Below are 12,384 nucleotides of genomic sequence, written 5' to 3'. Positions count from 1 at the left end.
CATTCAGCTCTAGTGTTTTTGCAGTGTTCCAGAGTGACACCAGCACACAAGTATTAATGCTTACATAGGCATATGCTTCTAGCGCAGGCTACTGTTGCAGAGGCTGCATCACAGTTGTGTACTACACACTAATACTATACAGTATATACTAAGTACTAACCTTAAGAGTTTGGCAGGCTAAAAACAATATTAACATAGTGTACTGTTATCTCCCTCCACACTGTGTAGTGCACAGTGTAGGTAAAAACAAAAATGGTTTGTACACTAAAATAGTGCATTGTATGTGAGATAATCAAACATTTGTATTTTATATTAGCTTCATGTGCCTATGTCTATCATTTAATGCACTGTATGAGTCTCACAGTATTAGCATTAGTGTATAACTCTGAAAGTGTGGGAGGGGTATGGCTAGAAGCTCTACATTTACACTGAGGGATTGTGAGTGGAAATCTTTTCTGGTGCAGTGATTTAAGAGAGTGCTGAGGTTCAATGAGTGTGAATTTTCTTCACTAAAGTGCAACAGGTCACACTTCAAGACTCCTCCATCTCTCTTCTGTACTCTGATGAATGACTCGCCTCACTCTCAACAGCTCTCAGTCACGGCAGGAGCCATCATGAAAGTCAGACGTGATTCTTCAGCTCAGGGAAGAGAGGACGCTGTAAAAGCCACAGTGCCTTATCAAGCTAATGAAATCTTTCTGCGATTGCGGTGGACCAAAGTCAGATGGAGGTTGTGGGGCTGCAGTCTGTCGCTGATGGGACGCCTTAGTGGGATATTAGGATTTTATGGCTTGTAACTGTTGTAATTTTGCAGGCCCCAAACTGAAATGGTTGGCATGAGCGGTTCTCCATTACATTATCCTCACTGCTTACGTCATTTGCTGTGGCAAATGGATTAATCACACAGACATAGCCCAGTCCTCTCTCAATAAAATGAACCACTGGGGAAATCTGAGAGGAAACTAAGTACAGTTTTACATCTGGCCATCAGGGGCTAGTTATCAAATTGAAATACACGTTTAGATCTTCGTTGGGTTCCATACCAGATCAATCAAGGACTTCTTTGAACCCACCCCAGCTTGATAGACAGGGCACTGTCGATCAGAAATATATATGTTTTTCCAGTCTCACATCATATTAAATGCTAATAACTATGTAATAGCACATTAACAATACATATAGTAACAAGGTAAATAGTAGTGATATTTAATTACAGTAGGGACAGCTTAAAGAATGTGGAGAATGCAGTTATACTGCTCCACAACCCAGTGCTTTTGCCCAGTGCTTACACTGAAAAAAATGAACTTAATCTGTTGTTGCTTTTATTTAAGTTTTTTTCATTGTAATTAGTTAACAAATGTGTGTTATTGTGTGAAAATTAAGTCAGTTTGGTTATTGGTTTGAAAAACAGTTGAGTTGTCAGTTTTAATAGATAAGTGCATGTTTGATCAATGCAGCGCTGTTAAATAAACTCAACAGACTTCATTAATCTCTACATCCGGGATATTCGTGTTTGCCTGTGAACTCTGCAGTAGCGCCATTTTTTTCTTGGAGAGGAGTGGAATGCGGTGAGTATTAGTTATGGTTCTTTATGGGGCTGTAGCCTAAGCCATGTTCTATTTGTGTGTGATATTTGTTAAGAATATCTTCCCTTTTACAACATATTTTTACTCTGCCAGTTAGTGCAAAATCAGCTCTGTTAATGTTCTGCTTTTAATCATTTCAGTCGTTCTTTTAACCTTTTGCATCTAAACTTAAATTGTCAGTAGATAGTAACTTCTGTCCTTCATTTGGTTAGTAAATTTGACAGCCAACAGATTACACATCATTATTACTTAATGAAGATAACACATCGTTAAGCATTTTCTTAGATTTGGTTAATGGTTAAATCATGCTCTCCACAATACAGTTATATTATGTAACTTAAATAACAACCAATATACAGTTGCTAATGAAAAATAATTTTGGAAGGTTTTTTAAGGTTTAGATTACTTTAGATTTACTCATACAACACAAGGATGCAAGATGTCGGATAAGTGCCTAGTGTCCAGTTTGAACGTAGGTCACTTAAACGGTTTTAACGCAAACAGAAGACTTGTTAAAGCAGCACAATCTGCTTGATTTAAAACAACGCAACAGTGCTGAGTGAATCGCGGGAGTTCCTGTAGAACAGGCGTTGCGCATGCTCAGAAGCTCAGTCTGTGGACGTGGAAGAGAGTGAGGCGCGAGCACATTGAAATGAGGTGGAACCATAAATCGAAAAACATCTGAGTAATTATCGTAATATGTATGTTTTTCTAATGTAGTCTGTGAAGATATTATTAAGTTAGCAACAGTGTTGCTGTTATTTAACTTTTTTCACAAAACAAGGATGATATCTCAGCATATAATAGCTAGCTAACGGACATCAGTAAGCTAGCCAGTTGACTAGCGATAGCTAGAAGAATCATACTGGAGTATGGTTCATACCCCGTTTTAAGACACTGAAAACTGAGCTTTTAAAAAACGTTTCAGTATTGTATACAGGTAAAGCCGTTATAAGGCAAAGACAGCTAAGTGAACCCGCATGTGTGCCGTTCCTGGCTGTATCGCAAATCAGTCGTTACTCACTATAATCGGGGAACAACAAATGTCTTAACATTTAAGGTATAGTGTCGTCCGACATATGACACAACGCATTCTTCTTGTTCTATTAGATGAATACAATGCACTATTTAGAGGGAAGTATTCGTATTTACATGTCTAGGACAGTGCAATACATAAGGCGTGAATTGATTTGGAATTCAGCCTCTAGTTTGTGCCATCGTGTTTTTTTTCCTGGGGTGGCATCGTCGTGCGAACAGTTCGTTTCGAAAACTAGTGGGGGGAAATTTTTAAAAACCGATTTAATAGTAACCCGCATCATTATGGCCATAAATGGGGGGGCTTACAAAATACGCATTGTATGCACTTAAAATATGTCGACGTAGCCGTTGTATCAAACTACTTATCAGTATTACTTTAAGGTAAGGTATACTGTGAGACATTTTATGACTACTGAACGGTTGAACTGGGCTATGTCTCCATAAACCCAGATTAATTTTAGAAGTTTTATTGTGTGTTTAAATAATGACAAAATAACCCAGTGTGCCATTTTAAGTTGGAATGTAAAATCCCTAAACTGCCAAAACAAGGAATAAAGAGACGTGTGATTTTAATAAGAACTCCTTTGAGTGTAGTCTAAAAGATATTGCGCCTTTGGTCACACAAAACACTTTGCATATTTCTGTGAACCAGTGACCAGCCCAACATATTTATTATTTACTTAATTTTCACTATTTAATTGTAGAACAGCATTAACTCACTTCTGTATGTACACAAGTTGTAATTTTATCGTTCATAAATATCAACATGGTTGGGCTGGCAGTACATGAAATTGTATTTAAAAACCCAATTGTTATTTATCATTAGAACTTTTACCAGAGAAACCTGTTTTGTTGCAAACCCTGTGCTAAACCCTGAGTTTGGAATGTTTTCAGTGGTGCTTCATCGTCATGTTTTAATGGAATAAGAAGTGTAAAACTAAAAGTAAGTTAATTTTGTATATTTTATGTTTTCTAACCATGGGTCTGGTGAATTTGTTACAGGATGTCTCAGGAAACATGAAGGCTGAGCGGTCTACATTTATTTGTGGGGTTTAGTAGTGGTAAGTACATTGATCATCTAAATCACTAGAAGCATTGAACATGATGAGGGGTCAGTGTTGATCTTAAAAATTAGTTACAAGAGACACATCTTAATGCACTACATGATGACAGCTTCAGTGATCTGAATTTACAATGGAATTATTAAAATCAATTTATCGCACCGTGTCATATACAAACATTCCAAATTGGATACAGTTTTTTCTTATATATATATATATATATATGGCAAAAAATAATAACCACACATAAATGATCTTTAGACAGGGTTTTATTTATTTAATTATTTTTAAGAAAAAACTAAAATAAAAGATAGCAATGAACAATTTTTATTTAATAGCTGAAAATACTGGCTTCATGAAAAATTATATAAATTGTAATTAATGGCATTTTCAAGATGGACAGGAACAATTAGCGAATCAAAAAGTGTTGTACACATAAACTGTAAAAAAGATATATATATATATATATATATATATAAACTTAATTACACTAAGTAAAATCTCTCTGAATATCCTTTGACTGGATCCTAAATTTTGAGGGTTTTTTTTATGACTTAAAGGTGAGAATGTTACATGCAGCACTAACACTGCAGTGTAGTGAATCGACATAACACTTTTGCCAAATATGCTGGTTAAGTTAATTTGGCAATATATGTAATGCATGGTGTTCCATAATAGTACTGATTTTGACTTGCTTTCATGCAGTGTTTTAGTGAGTGGACTATTAATTGCTTTTAGCACAGAGTATGTAGTGGGCTATATACATTTATAGGATGTCAACTTTTGTTTTCTTTTCTTTTTCTTTTCAGTAAAACTAATGTGGAAATGTAAAGAGTGTGCTGCTGAAGAAAGTACAAGATCCCAGTTATTGAAGCACTACAGGTTAAAACATGGCCACTTTGGTCGCAGACACCCTTATCCATGCACATATACAAAGTGCCCATGTGCATTTAAGTCTTGGAATGCACTTAGAAGCCACCTATGTAGATCACATTTTGATCAGACATCTCAAAGATCGGTGAATTGTACAACATTTAGCTGCCATCATTGTGCCTGTAATGACATTTCCTCCTTGAGAGATTTTTTTGCTCATGTTAACAGCCATCTAAAAAGACACGAAACTGTTTGTTGTATGTTTGATAATTGTTCCTTTCAAACAAATATTTATGGAACATATTAGACCCACAAGAACAGAAAACACAAACCATATACACTGAATGATTTCAAAGCTGGAATTGTGAAAAATGACACATCAGATTTTCAAAATTGTACTGTGGGAAATATATGTTTGAGAGAGAGTGAGGAGTTCCTTGTTGATTCTGAACTTAATGATGTTGCAGTGGTTCAAGAAACTGACAACTTGCTACAAATTATAGAAGAGAAATTGGCATTTCTATTATTGAAATTGGAGAATTGTTTCCATGTACCAAGCTCTGCTATTGATGAGCTGTTAAATGAGTTGCAGTATTTGATTAGTTCTACACTGGTGCCTGTATCTAACAACATTCTTGCTGGTTTCTTCAATAAACATAAACTGCAAGTTGACCAGCTGCTTGTCCAAGAGTTAGGCTATACACTTTATTCATCTAATCCTCTGTTGAAAGCCTTAAGAAAGGATGGACCGTTAACCACTGCATTTAAGCGGAATCAATATTACAAAGATCATTTTAATATAGTTGATCCAGTTCAGTATATCCTTGATGCAAAAAACAAAAGAAGTTTTCAGTATGTTCCATTGCTAAAGGTATTAGATCAGCTTCTTAATGACAAAGATGTTCTCAGTAAGGTTTTTGAAAAGAGAAGACAGCAACAGACAGTGTGTGACAAAGTACATTATAGATTTTTTGAAGATGGCCAAAACTTTAAAAACAATGTTTTTTTGTCAGGTGAGGAATTGAGAATCTCTGTCTGTCTATACGTAGATGATTTTGAACTCTGCAACCCCCTCGGTACATCACGAAAAACACACAAACTCTGTGCTGTTTATTGGATTTTGGGAAATTTGCCTCCTGGCAGCCATTCTTCTTTGGCCTCTATATACCTGGCTCTTTTATGTAAGAGTGAGGATGTGAAGACTTATGGCTATCGCAAAATATTTGAGCCACTACTCCAAGATCTTGTTACCCTGGAGCAGCAAGGTGTGTTTGTCTTACAGCTGGGTACATTTTTGAAGGGGACACTTCAGTGTGTTATGTCTGACAATCTCGCGGCACATGGACTAGCTGGATTCGTGGAAAGTTTCTCAGGTCAGTATTTCTGTAGGTTTTGCACAGCTCAGCGGGCAGAAACTCAGGTTAAAGATGTAAAATCAGGTTCATTTACCCTCAGAAACAAGGAGCTTCATCAAGTCCATGTCAATACTGCTCAGGTAAAAGGAGGTAGCTTTTTGGGTGTGAAAAATGCATGTGTTTTTACACAGAGTCTTGCCCACTTTAATGTCACATCAGGGTATCCCCCTGATGCTGTCCATGATCTTTTTGAGGGCATAGTCCCAGTTGAGCTTGCACAGTGCTTTGGTGTGCTTATTTCCAAGAAGTTGTTTAGTCTTGATGATCTTAACAAGCGCATTACAAACTTCCAATACAAGTGGGGAGACAGAAAAAATAGGCCTCATTTGGTGCCCCGTAATTTTGGATGTCGTAAAACTATCGGTGGCAACGCTCACGAAAATTGGTGTTTGTTAAGATTGTTACCCTTTATAATTGGACAGTTGATTCCTGAGGATGAGCCAGCTTGGAAGGTGATTTTAGACTTGAAAGATATTGTAGAACTTGTTGTTGCACCTGTCCACTGTGAGGAGTCTGTGGCATATTTAGAGTTTAAAATCTCAGAGCACAGACAGAGATACAAAGAAGCATTTTCAGATCAGGGATTTCTGCCAAAACATCACTTTCTGGAGCATTATCCAGAAATGATAAAGATGTTCGGCCCCATTGTGATGTTTTGGACTATGCGTTTTGAGGCCAAGCACAGTTTTTTTAAACAAGTTGTCAGGCACACTAAGTGTTTCAAGAATATTCCACTGTCCTTGGCAAAAAAGCACCAGCTGATGATTGGCTATCACATGCATACAAGGAGTTATGACAGACCAGGCTTTGATGTGACACATGTCTCCACAATTCCAGTAGACATCATGAAAGAAGATATAGCATTTCACCTAAGCCAGAAATACCCCAATCTCACAACTGTTACACTAGCACAGACCATTTTTAGCAATGGCATAGAATACAGAAATGGAATGATTATTGTGCATGGATCAGTAGGTGGACTGCCTGAATTTGCAGAAATACTTCAAATGTGTATATTTGAAAACACATTGACCTTCATATGCAACAAACTATCTTCATGGTATAGGGAGCACTACAGAGCATTTGAACTCCAGTCATCTTCAGCAAGAGAAATTGTGTTGACCGAATTAAGTGAACTGACTGACATCTACCCCTTGGTTGACTACAAGTGTGGAACCTTACGGATGGTCACCCTTAAAAGATACATACACATTTCTGGTATTACCTCTTAATTTTTTATTTGAATTTTAGTGCTTTTGCTAATGGTGTTTAAAATAAGGTACCAAAGAGGGTACACTCTTATTGTTACCCATAGTGAGTCATTACCCATCACTCTGAGTCATTGTGGCTCCAGGCTGAAGTGATAAAACCGAGGTTAAACCCACTTCGGTTGGGACTAAAGCATACTAGCTGAAAAATAAATCTGGGAGTGTGGATTTAGAAATAAAGTGAGTTTGTATAAAGTGTTAACTTAAAGAAACACTTGCTAGTAAATTAAGATTTAATAGTGCTCTCAATAAAACTCTATATTTGATGTTTGTATGGCAGTTTGAGGAATACTTATCCATGTTGTTGGTTTTTTTTTTTTTTTTTTTTGCTTTTCTTCAGAATAACATGTTGACCAATATGGCTGCTTCAGCTGTGCTTCGTGTCATCCTAGGAGAAAATGACTCTTCAAATGTAACCCTGCCTTTTGGAATACCAGACTCTGTTGAGGAACTTAAAAATGAGATACAGAGACAATGTGAGGTTTCAGGAGACTTTAGATTGCAATACAAGGACACTGATTTTGATGAGTTTATAAACCTGACCTCCACCTCAGACATTCAAAACAAGGCTACACTTAAAGTGATTTACCTACCAAGTGCCTTATCTACAAGTAGCTCTTGTCTGTCTTCACGGGCATCCAGCCAGGATGAGATCAGATCCATGTCATCTGACACAGACATTCTCTCCTCTTCTGAGTCGTCATCACCGTCGTCTTCCCTCAGATGTGAGCCATGGCCAGACATCTTTCCTGTGCCAAAGTTTGTATATGATGTAGAGATTCAGCTGCAGCGTGCAAATGGTGACTTTGAAAGCAATGGTACCCTCTTCAGTCCAAGTCCAAAAATGAAGTCTGACATTCTTGAAAGTTTGGCATCACAAATCATCAAATTTAAAGCTTATCCCTCAGATTCAGAATTTGATGCAGTAGCTGAAGCACTAGTGAAGATACACCCATGTTTAAGAGAGCAAGGTTCTGTTACAGGCTTCTCTGGGTGGAAAATTAGTTTGAAATATAAAATGGCAAATTACCGCACTAAGCTGCGAAACATTGGTTGTTCAGAGCTTAATGTCAATTCTCTCAAGCGCAGTGGACAACGCACCTCTCCGAATCAAGTTAAGAAAGCTAGAAGAGCAGAGGTGAACTACTATCCAGACTATCCTGCAGGACAAACCAAAGAGAGCCTAGAGCAGGAAAGGCTTTCACTCTTGTCTGAAGTGAAAAAGAAAAACAATGAACAGATGATTAAGGAGAAAATGGAAAAGACATTTGCTTACAGGCGGCAAGAGGTGATTGAAAACAAGCCTTTCATTGCAGAATTCAAAAGAAGGTGGCCAGCTCTCTTTTCTGAACGTGAGGTAAGTCATATGTTGTGTTGATAGATAAATGGTATGGTGGTAGTATTTGAAAAGAATGTTGACCCCAAAATAAAAATTGTCTGTCAAATTAAGTCAGAAATGCAAATTTGTCCAATTGGAACTGGACATTGGAACTGGGTAAGGAAATTATATCAGGAAATGACTACAGGTTCCATGAAAATTATTTACATGAAAATATTTAACCATTGTTAGACTGTATCAACCACCTTTTTTTTTTTTAAACTGTTAATTGTAGGTTGAAGCAGAGTTTACTCGTATCACCACGGTCCCACTAAGATCGAAGTTCATGCAGCAGCTAGACCATCACTCCTCCCAGTTGCTGAAAGTCTTTGTAAGAAAAGGAGGAGCTGCTGGACGAAAAATAAAGGCAATCTTGGCAGACTTGGATAAGGTGTGTTTTTCTTACAAATGTCTGTTCATCATTAATTATTATGCTAATTTGATTCATTTACTATTTTGCTGCTGAATTGTACATGCAACAAAATAATAAATGTTATCTTGTTGGGTAGAATTTTAAGACTGCTTTTTACACTGCATCTTAAAAGTACTCTTGGTCATCTTTTTTAATTAAGTCTTGTAAGTTTATTTTTGTTAGTGCACATTGACGTCATATTCCACAAACAATAAGTGTACTGTTATCTTGCTATAGCATTTACAGAATACTTTGTGAAATACAATAAATAATGCTTTCATTAAATACTACTTTTTGTATTAGTACCTCCAAAAACTAAGCACAAGTTTCCTTATTTCTCTTGTTCTTTGTTACAGAATGATGCCATTGAAGCAAGAAGAGCATGCGTACTGAAAGCACTAATTGTTTACCTCAATGAAGACCCTGAACACCTTGTAAGGGAGTACCTTGTAAGTATATTGCCCTTTGAAGAGATAAAGAGATTCTGATCTGCTTTTCACAGTATTGCTTTCTGGGTACTCTGGCTGTTTGTACTTTTAGGAGATGTTTCTTAACTAATATAATCAAATTTTTCACTTAAAAATGAACATCACTCAGTAGAGCTCTAACTCATTGACTTACTTTAAATAAATGTTGAACACTATTTCTGTACCATTTAAATAGAAAGGAATCACACTTTGGAGACACATTAATTGTTAGATCAGTACATGTTTGGTTTGGTTCAAGACATAAGATATGTTGAAAATAAAGCATTCTTTAACTCAGTGCAGACAGAAAAATATCTGCCAAATCTGCATAGTAAAACATCCCTCCTTGTGTACCTTTTTAAGAGCAGTTGGTGGACTGCTGATTAAATGTACAGTTTAGGGATGGTTCAAATGCATATTGTAAAAACCCTTGTCATATTTGTACTGGATAACAGACACACAGCTACCAGCAGCAGATAATTTCAAAGCTAGTCTGCATGGTTATAATCCAGGAGCTGGATAGGTGTTACTTGGCAAAAGAGATTGTGTGTGGTTGATGAGTGTGTTTTTGATGTGTATATATTTTGGCTAAAGGTTTGTTCTGTTTTTTAGGATGTTGATGACAATCAGGAGATGGAGCAAACAATCCTAGGAATTTTTGCAATAAAGATGGAAGGTGCAGAACCCACAGATGATCTGGAAGATGTTGGAATAATTATTGAAGGTGTTGAGGTGCTTCACAACCTAGGTAACATTGCAAATGCCCTCGCCATTTTGTTTGGCCTCATGTACTCCTTGGACTTGAGCTACCCAACAAACCTCAGGTACACATTTGAGGTACTACAAAAAGTTGTGATGGAACTGGATAGCAGACACCTCTCAAGAAAGGCTCAAGTGCTAAAAAACAAACTCTTTGAAGGGACAATGTAGTCAAGATGGCAGCTGAATGGTACAACAAACACATTATATTGGATCTCTGACTTGGCACAAAGGAAAGCTTGTAACTGAGGTATTGTCCATAATCTTGTCGTGTTCAAAATCCAACACTTACTTGCCCTCACTTCAAAAGGTGCTCTTTCGGGAAGAATAATGCTGAATGTTTTAAATTGTGCCAAATTGTTAAGCGAAGAGACAGAGAATTAGTGTACCAATTAAAAACTTTGCAAGAGGTTGAATTTGGTCTGTGTTTAAGGAATAAAAGACTAGTTTAGAATGGAAAGAATGTGTTCAAGCATGGCACAAAATTCACAGGTACAACATTAATTTTTTACAGTACTGAACTGGTAGGTAGTGAAGTAATAAAATTTATTCACACTGCTAGAGGGTTTTTGAGCAATTTGAATACACCTTCATTGGACATTTATTTTTGTTGACAATTAGAAATCAAACAGATTTGTGGAAATAGCACTTGATTTATTAAAAAAAAGTGTTTTATTACAATTGAGAAGAATAAAATGTTCATTTAGAAATGGATGTGGTTTTCTCAGATTTTCTCTTCTTGAGTTAATTCTTATGTACCATTTTAGTGTCAAGCAAGTTCATGGTTTGAGGTTTTAAACATCTCAGTGTTTATCTTTGAGTTTTAAACGTTGAGTTTGTTAGAGTTAAGGATTATTGCTTATGTCTCTAAAGCCTGATGGATTATTCCCATCCAGAGGTGGCACGTTGTTGGGTGGATATTTAACAGGACTTAAAACACTATAAAAACACAAAGTCACCAGCTATAGGTCAGATTTAGCAAGATGAGATATCTGTGCAATAATGAATTGGGCTTTTTTATGTTTCATTTTTAAAATGATTATTATTATTTTATTTAATTGGAATACATTTTGTGTGCAATATTAAACTCTGAAAGGCATGTTTATAACATGGAAACTGTTTAGTGGTATGGTGACACAAATCCAACTCTGGAACCTGACCTGTTGTTTATTTGATATAATAAATGTATTCTTTCACAGAAACAAGTAGTGTGACTTGAATTTGTCAGTGTCCACACTGTACTTTCACAAAATTTGTTTACTTAAATTTACAACAAATGTTTAATTCAGTGATGTTAGAAATACTAAGTATAGTTTAGTTGGTCTTAATAAATACAGTACAGTAATGGAGTTCCAACAGTTAATTTACTCTTATATAAATGAGTGAATTTATTACAATTAAATATATTTATGCTGGTATTATATAAAAGAGCTAATTGAAGCAAAAGGCATTTTGTTGCTTTTATGTTAGTAAGATTAGTTAGATAGACTAAATCCTATTAATTAAATCCAACTTAACCATAATTTACAGTCTTGTTGGCTTTATAAAATACAGCAATGTTGGTTCTACATAATATTGTCATTTTGGATGACAATAATACAATAATGTAGCCTTTACATAAGGTGGTTACTTCCATCTTAATAATAATATTTAATTATGTATAAAACAACTTGGTTATGTGGAAATTGTTGACATAACAGAATTAAGTAAATACAACAAATTATTTTTTTGAGTGTATGTTTAAGGTTAGGCTTAGGTTTAAGGGTAGATTTGGGTTAGATTTTGGGTCAGGATTAAGACAAAGATTATGTTTTTGATTATGTTTAAAGTTTAGGGTTAGAGTTAGAGCTGGGTTGAGTTAGGGTCAGTATTAGGATAAGGATTAGGTTTCGGGTATATGGGTTAATAAAAGGGTTGGGATTGGTATTTTAGGGCAATTTCTAGGTTTTGATTTGGAAATAAAGAATGATTTTTCATGGTGAGCATGCCTTCTGTGATAAAACACGAGTTTATTATTACTCGAATAATAAAAGGCAACAATAAACATATATTTACATAATTTGTAACAGGGGTGTGTATCAGTGGTAGTTATATTGTTATACCATGCCTTGTTAATGTGTAACTACA

The 12,384-nt window shown here is 35.9% G+C and overlaps 1 protein-coding gene across 1 annotated transcript; it reads left to right on the top strand.

Moving 5' to 3' along the window:
- Positions 1 to 2,218: 2,218 nt before the first annotated feature.
- LOC136672209 (sterile alpha motif domain-containing protein 3-like) lies at positions 2,219 to 11,427 on the top strand. The gene is made up of 8 exons (XM_066648189.1): positions 2,219 to 2,243; positions 3,627 to 3,685; positions 4,495 to 4,567; positions 7,040 to 7,191; positions 7,582 to 8,598; positions 8,855 to 9,010; positions 9,388 to 9,480; positions 10,111 to 11,427. Exons 5-8 carry the CDS (start codon positions 7,588 to 7,590, stop codon positions 10,426 to 10,428), a joined length of 1,578 nt encoding a protein of 525 aa, XP_066504286.1. The 5' UTR covers positions 2,219 to 2,243; positions 3,627 to 3,685; positions 4,495 to 4,567; positions 7,040 to 7,191; positions 7,582 to 7,587; the 3' UTR covers positions 10,429 to 11,427.
- The last annotated feature ends 957 nt before the right edge of the window (positions 11,428 to 12,384 follow it).

This window comes from Hoplias malabaricus, chromosome 16, assembly GCF_029633855.1.
Source record: "Hoplias malabaricus isolate fHopMal1 chromosome 16, fHopMal1.hap1, whole genome shotgun sequence".
Lineage (NCBI taxonomy): Eukaryota > Metazoa > Chordata > Actinopteri > Characiformes > Erythrinidae > Hoplias > Hoplias malabaricus.
The sequence above is the reverse complement of the archived record's forward strand: the minus strand, read 5'-3'. Positions and strand labels throughout refer to the sequence as shown.

Coding starts and splice junctions, on each gene's coding strand:
- LOC136672209 (XM_066648189.1), top strand. CDS start 7,588: ATGTTGACCAATATGGCTGCTTCAGCTGTGCTTCGTGTCATCCTAGGA. Junction 8,599..8,854: donor CTCTCTTTTCTGAACGTGAG/GTAAGTCATATG, acceptor TGTTAATTGTAG/GTTGAAGCAGAGTTTACTCG. Junction 9,011..9,387: donor TCTTGGCAGACTTGGATAAG/GTGTGTTTTTCT, acceptor TCTTTGTTACAG/AATGATGCCATTGAAGCAAG.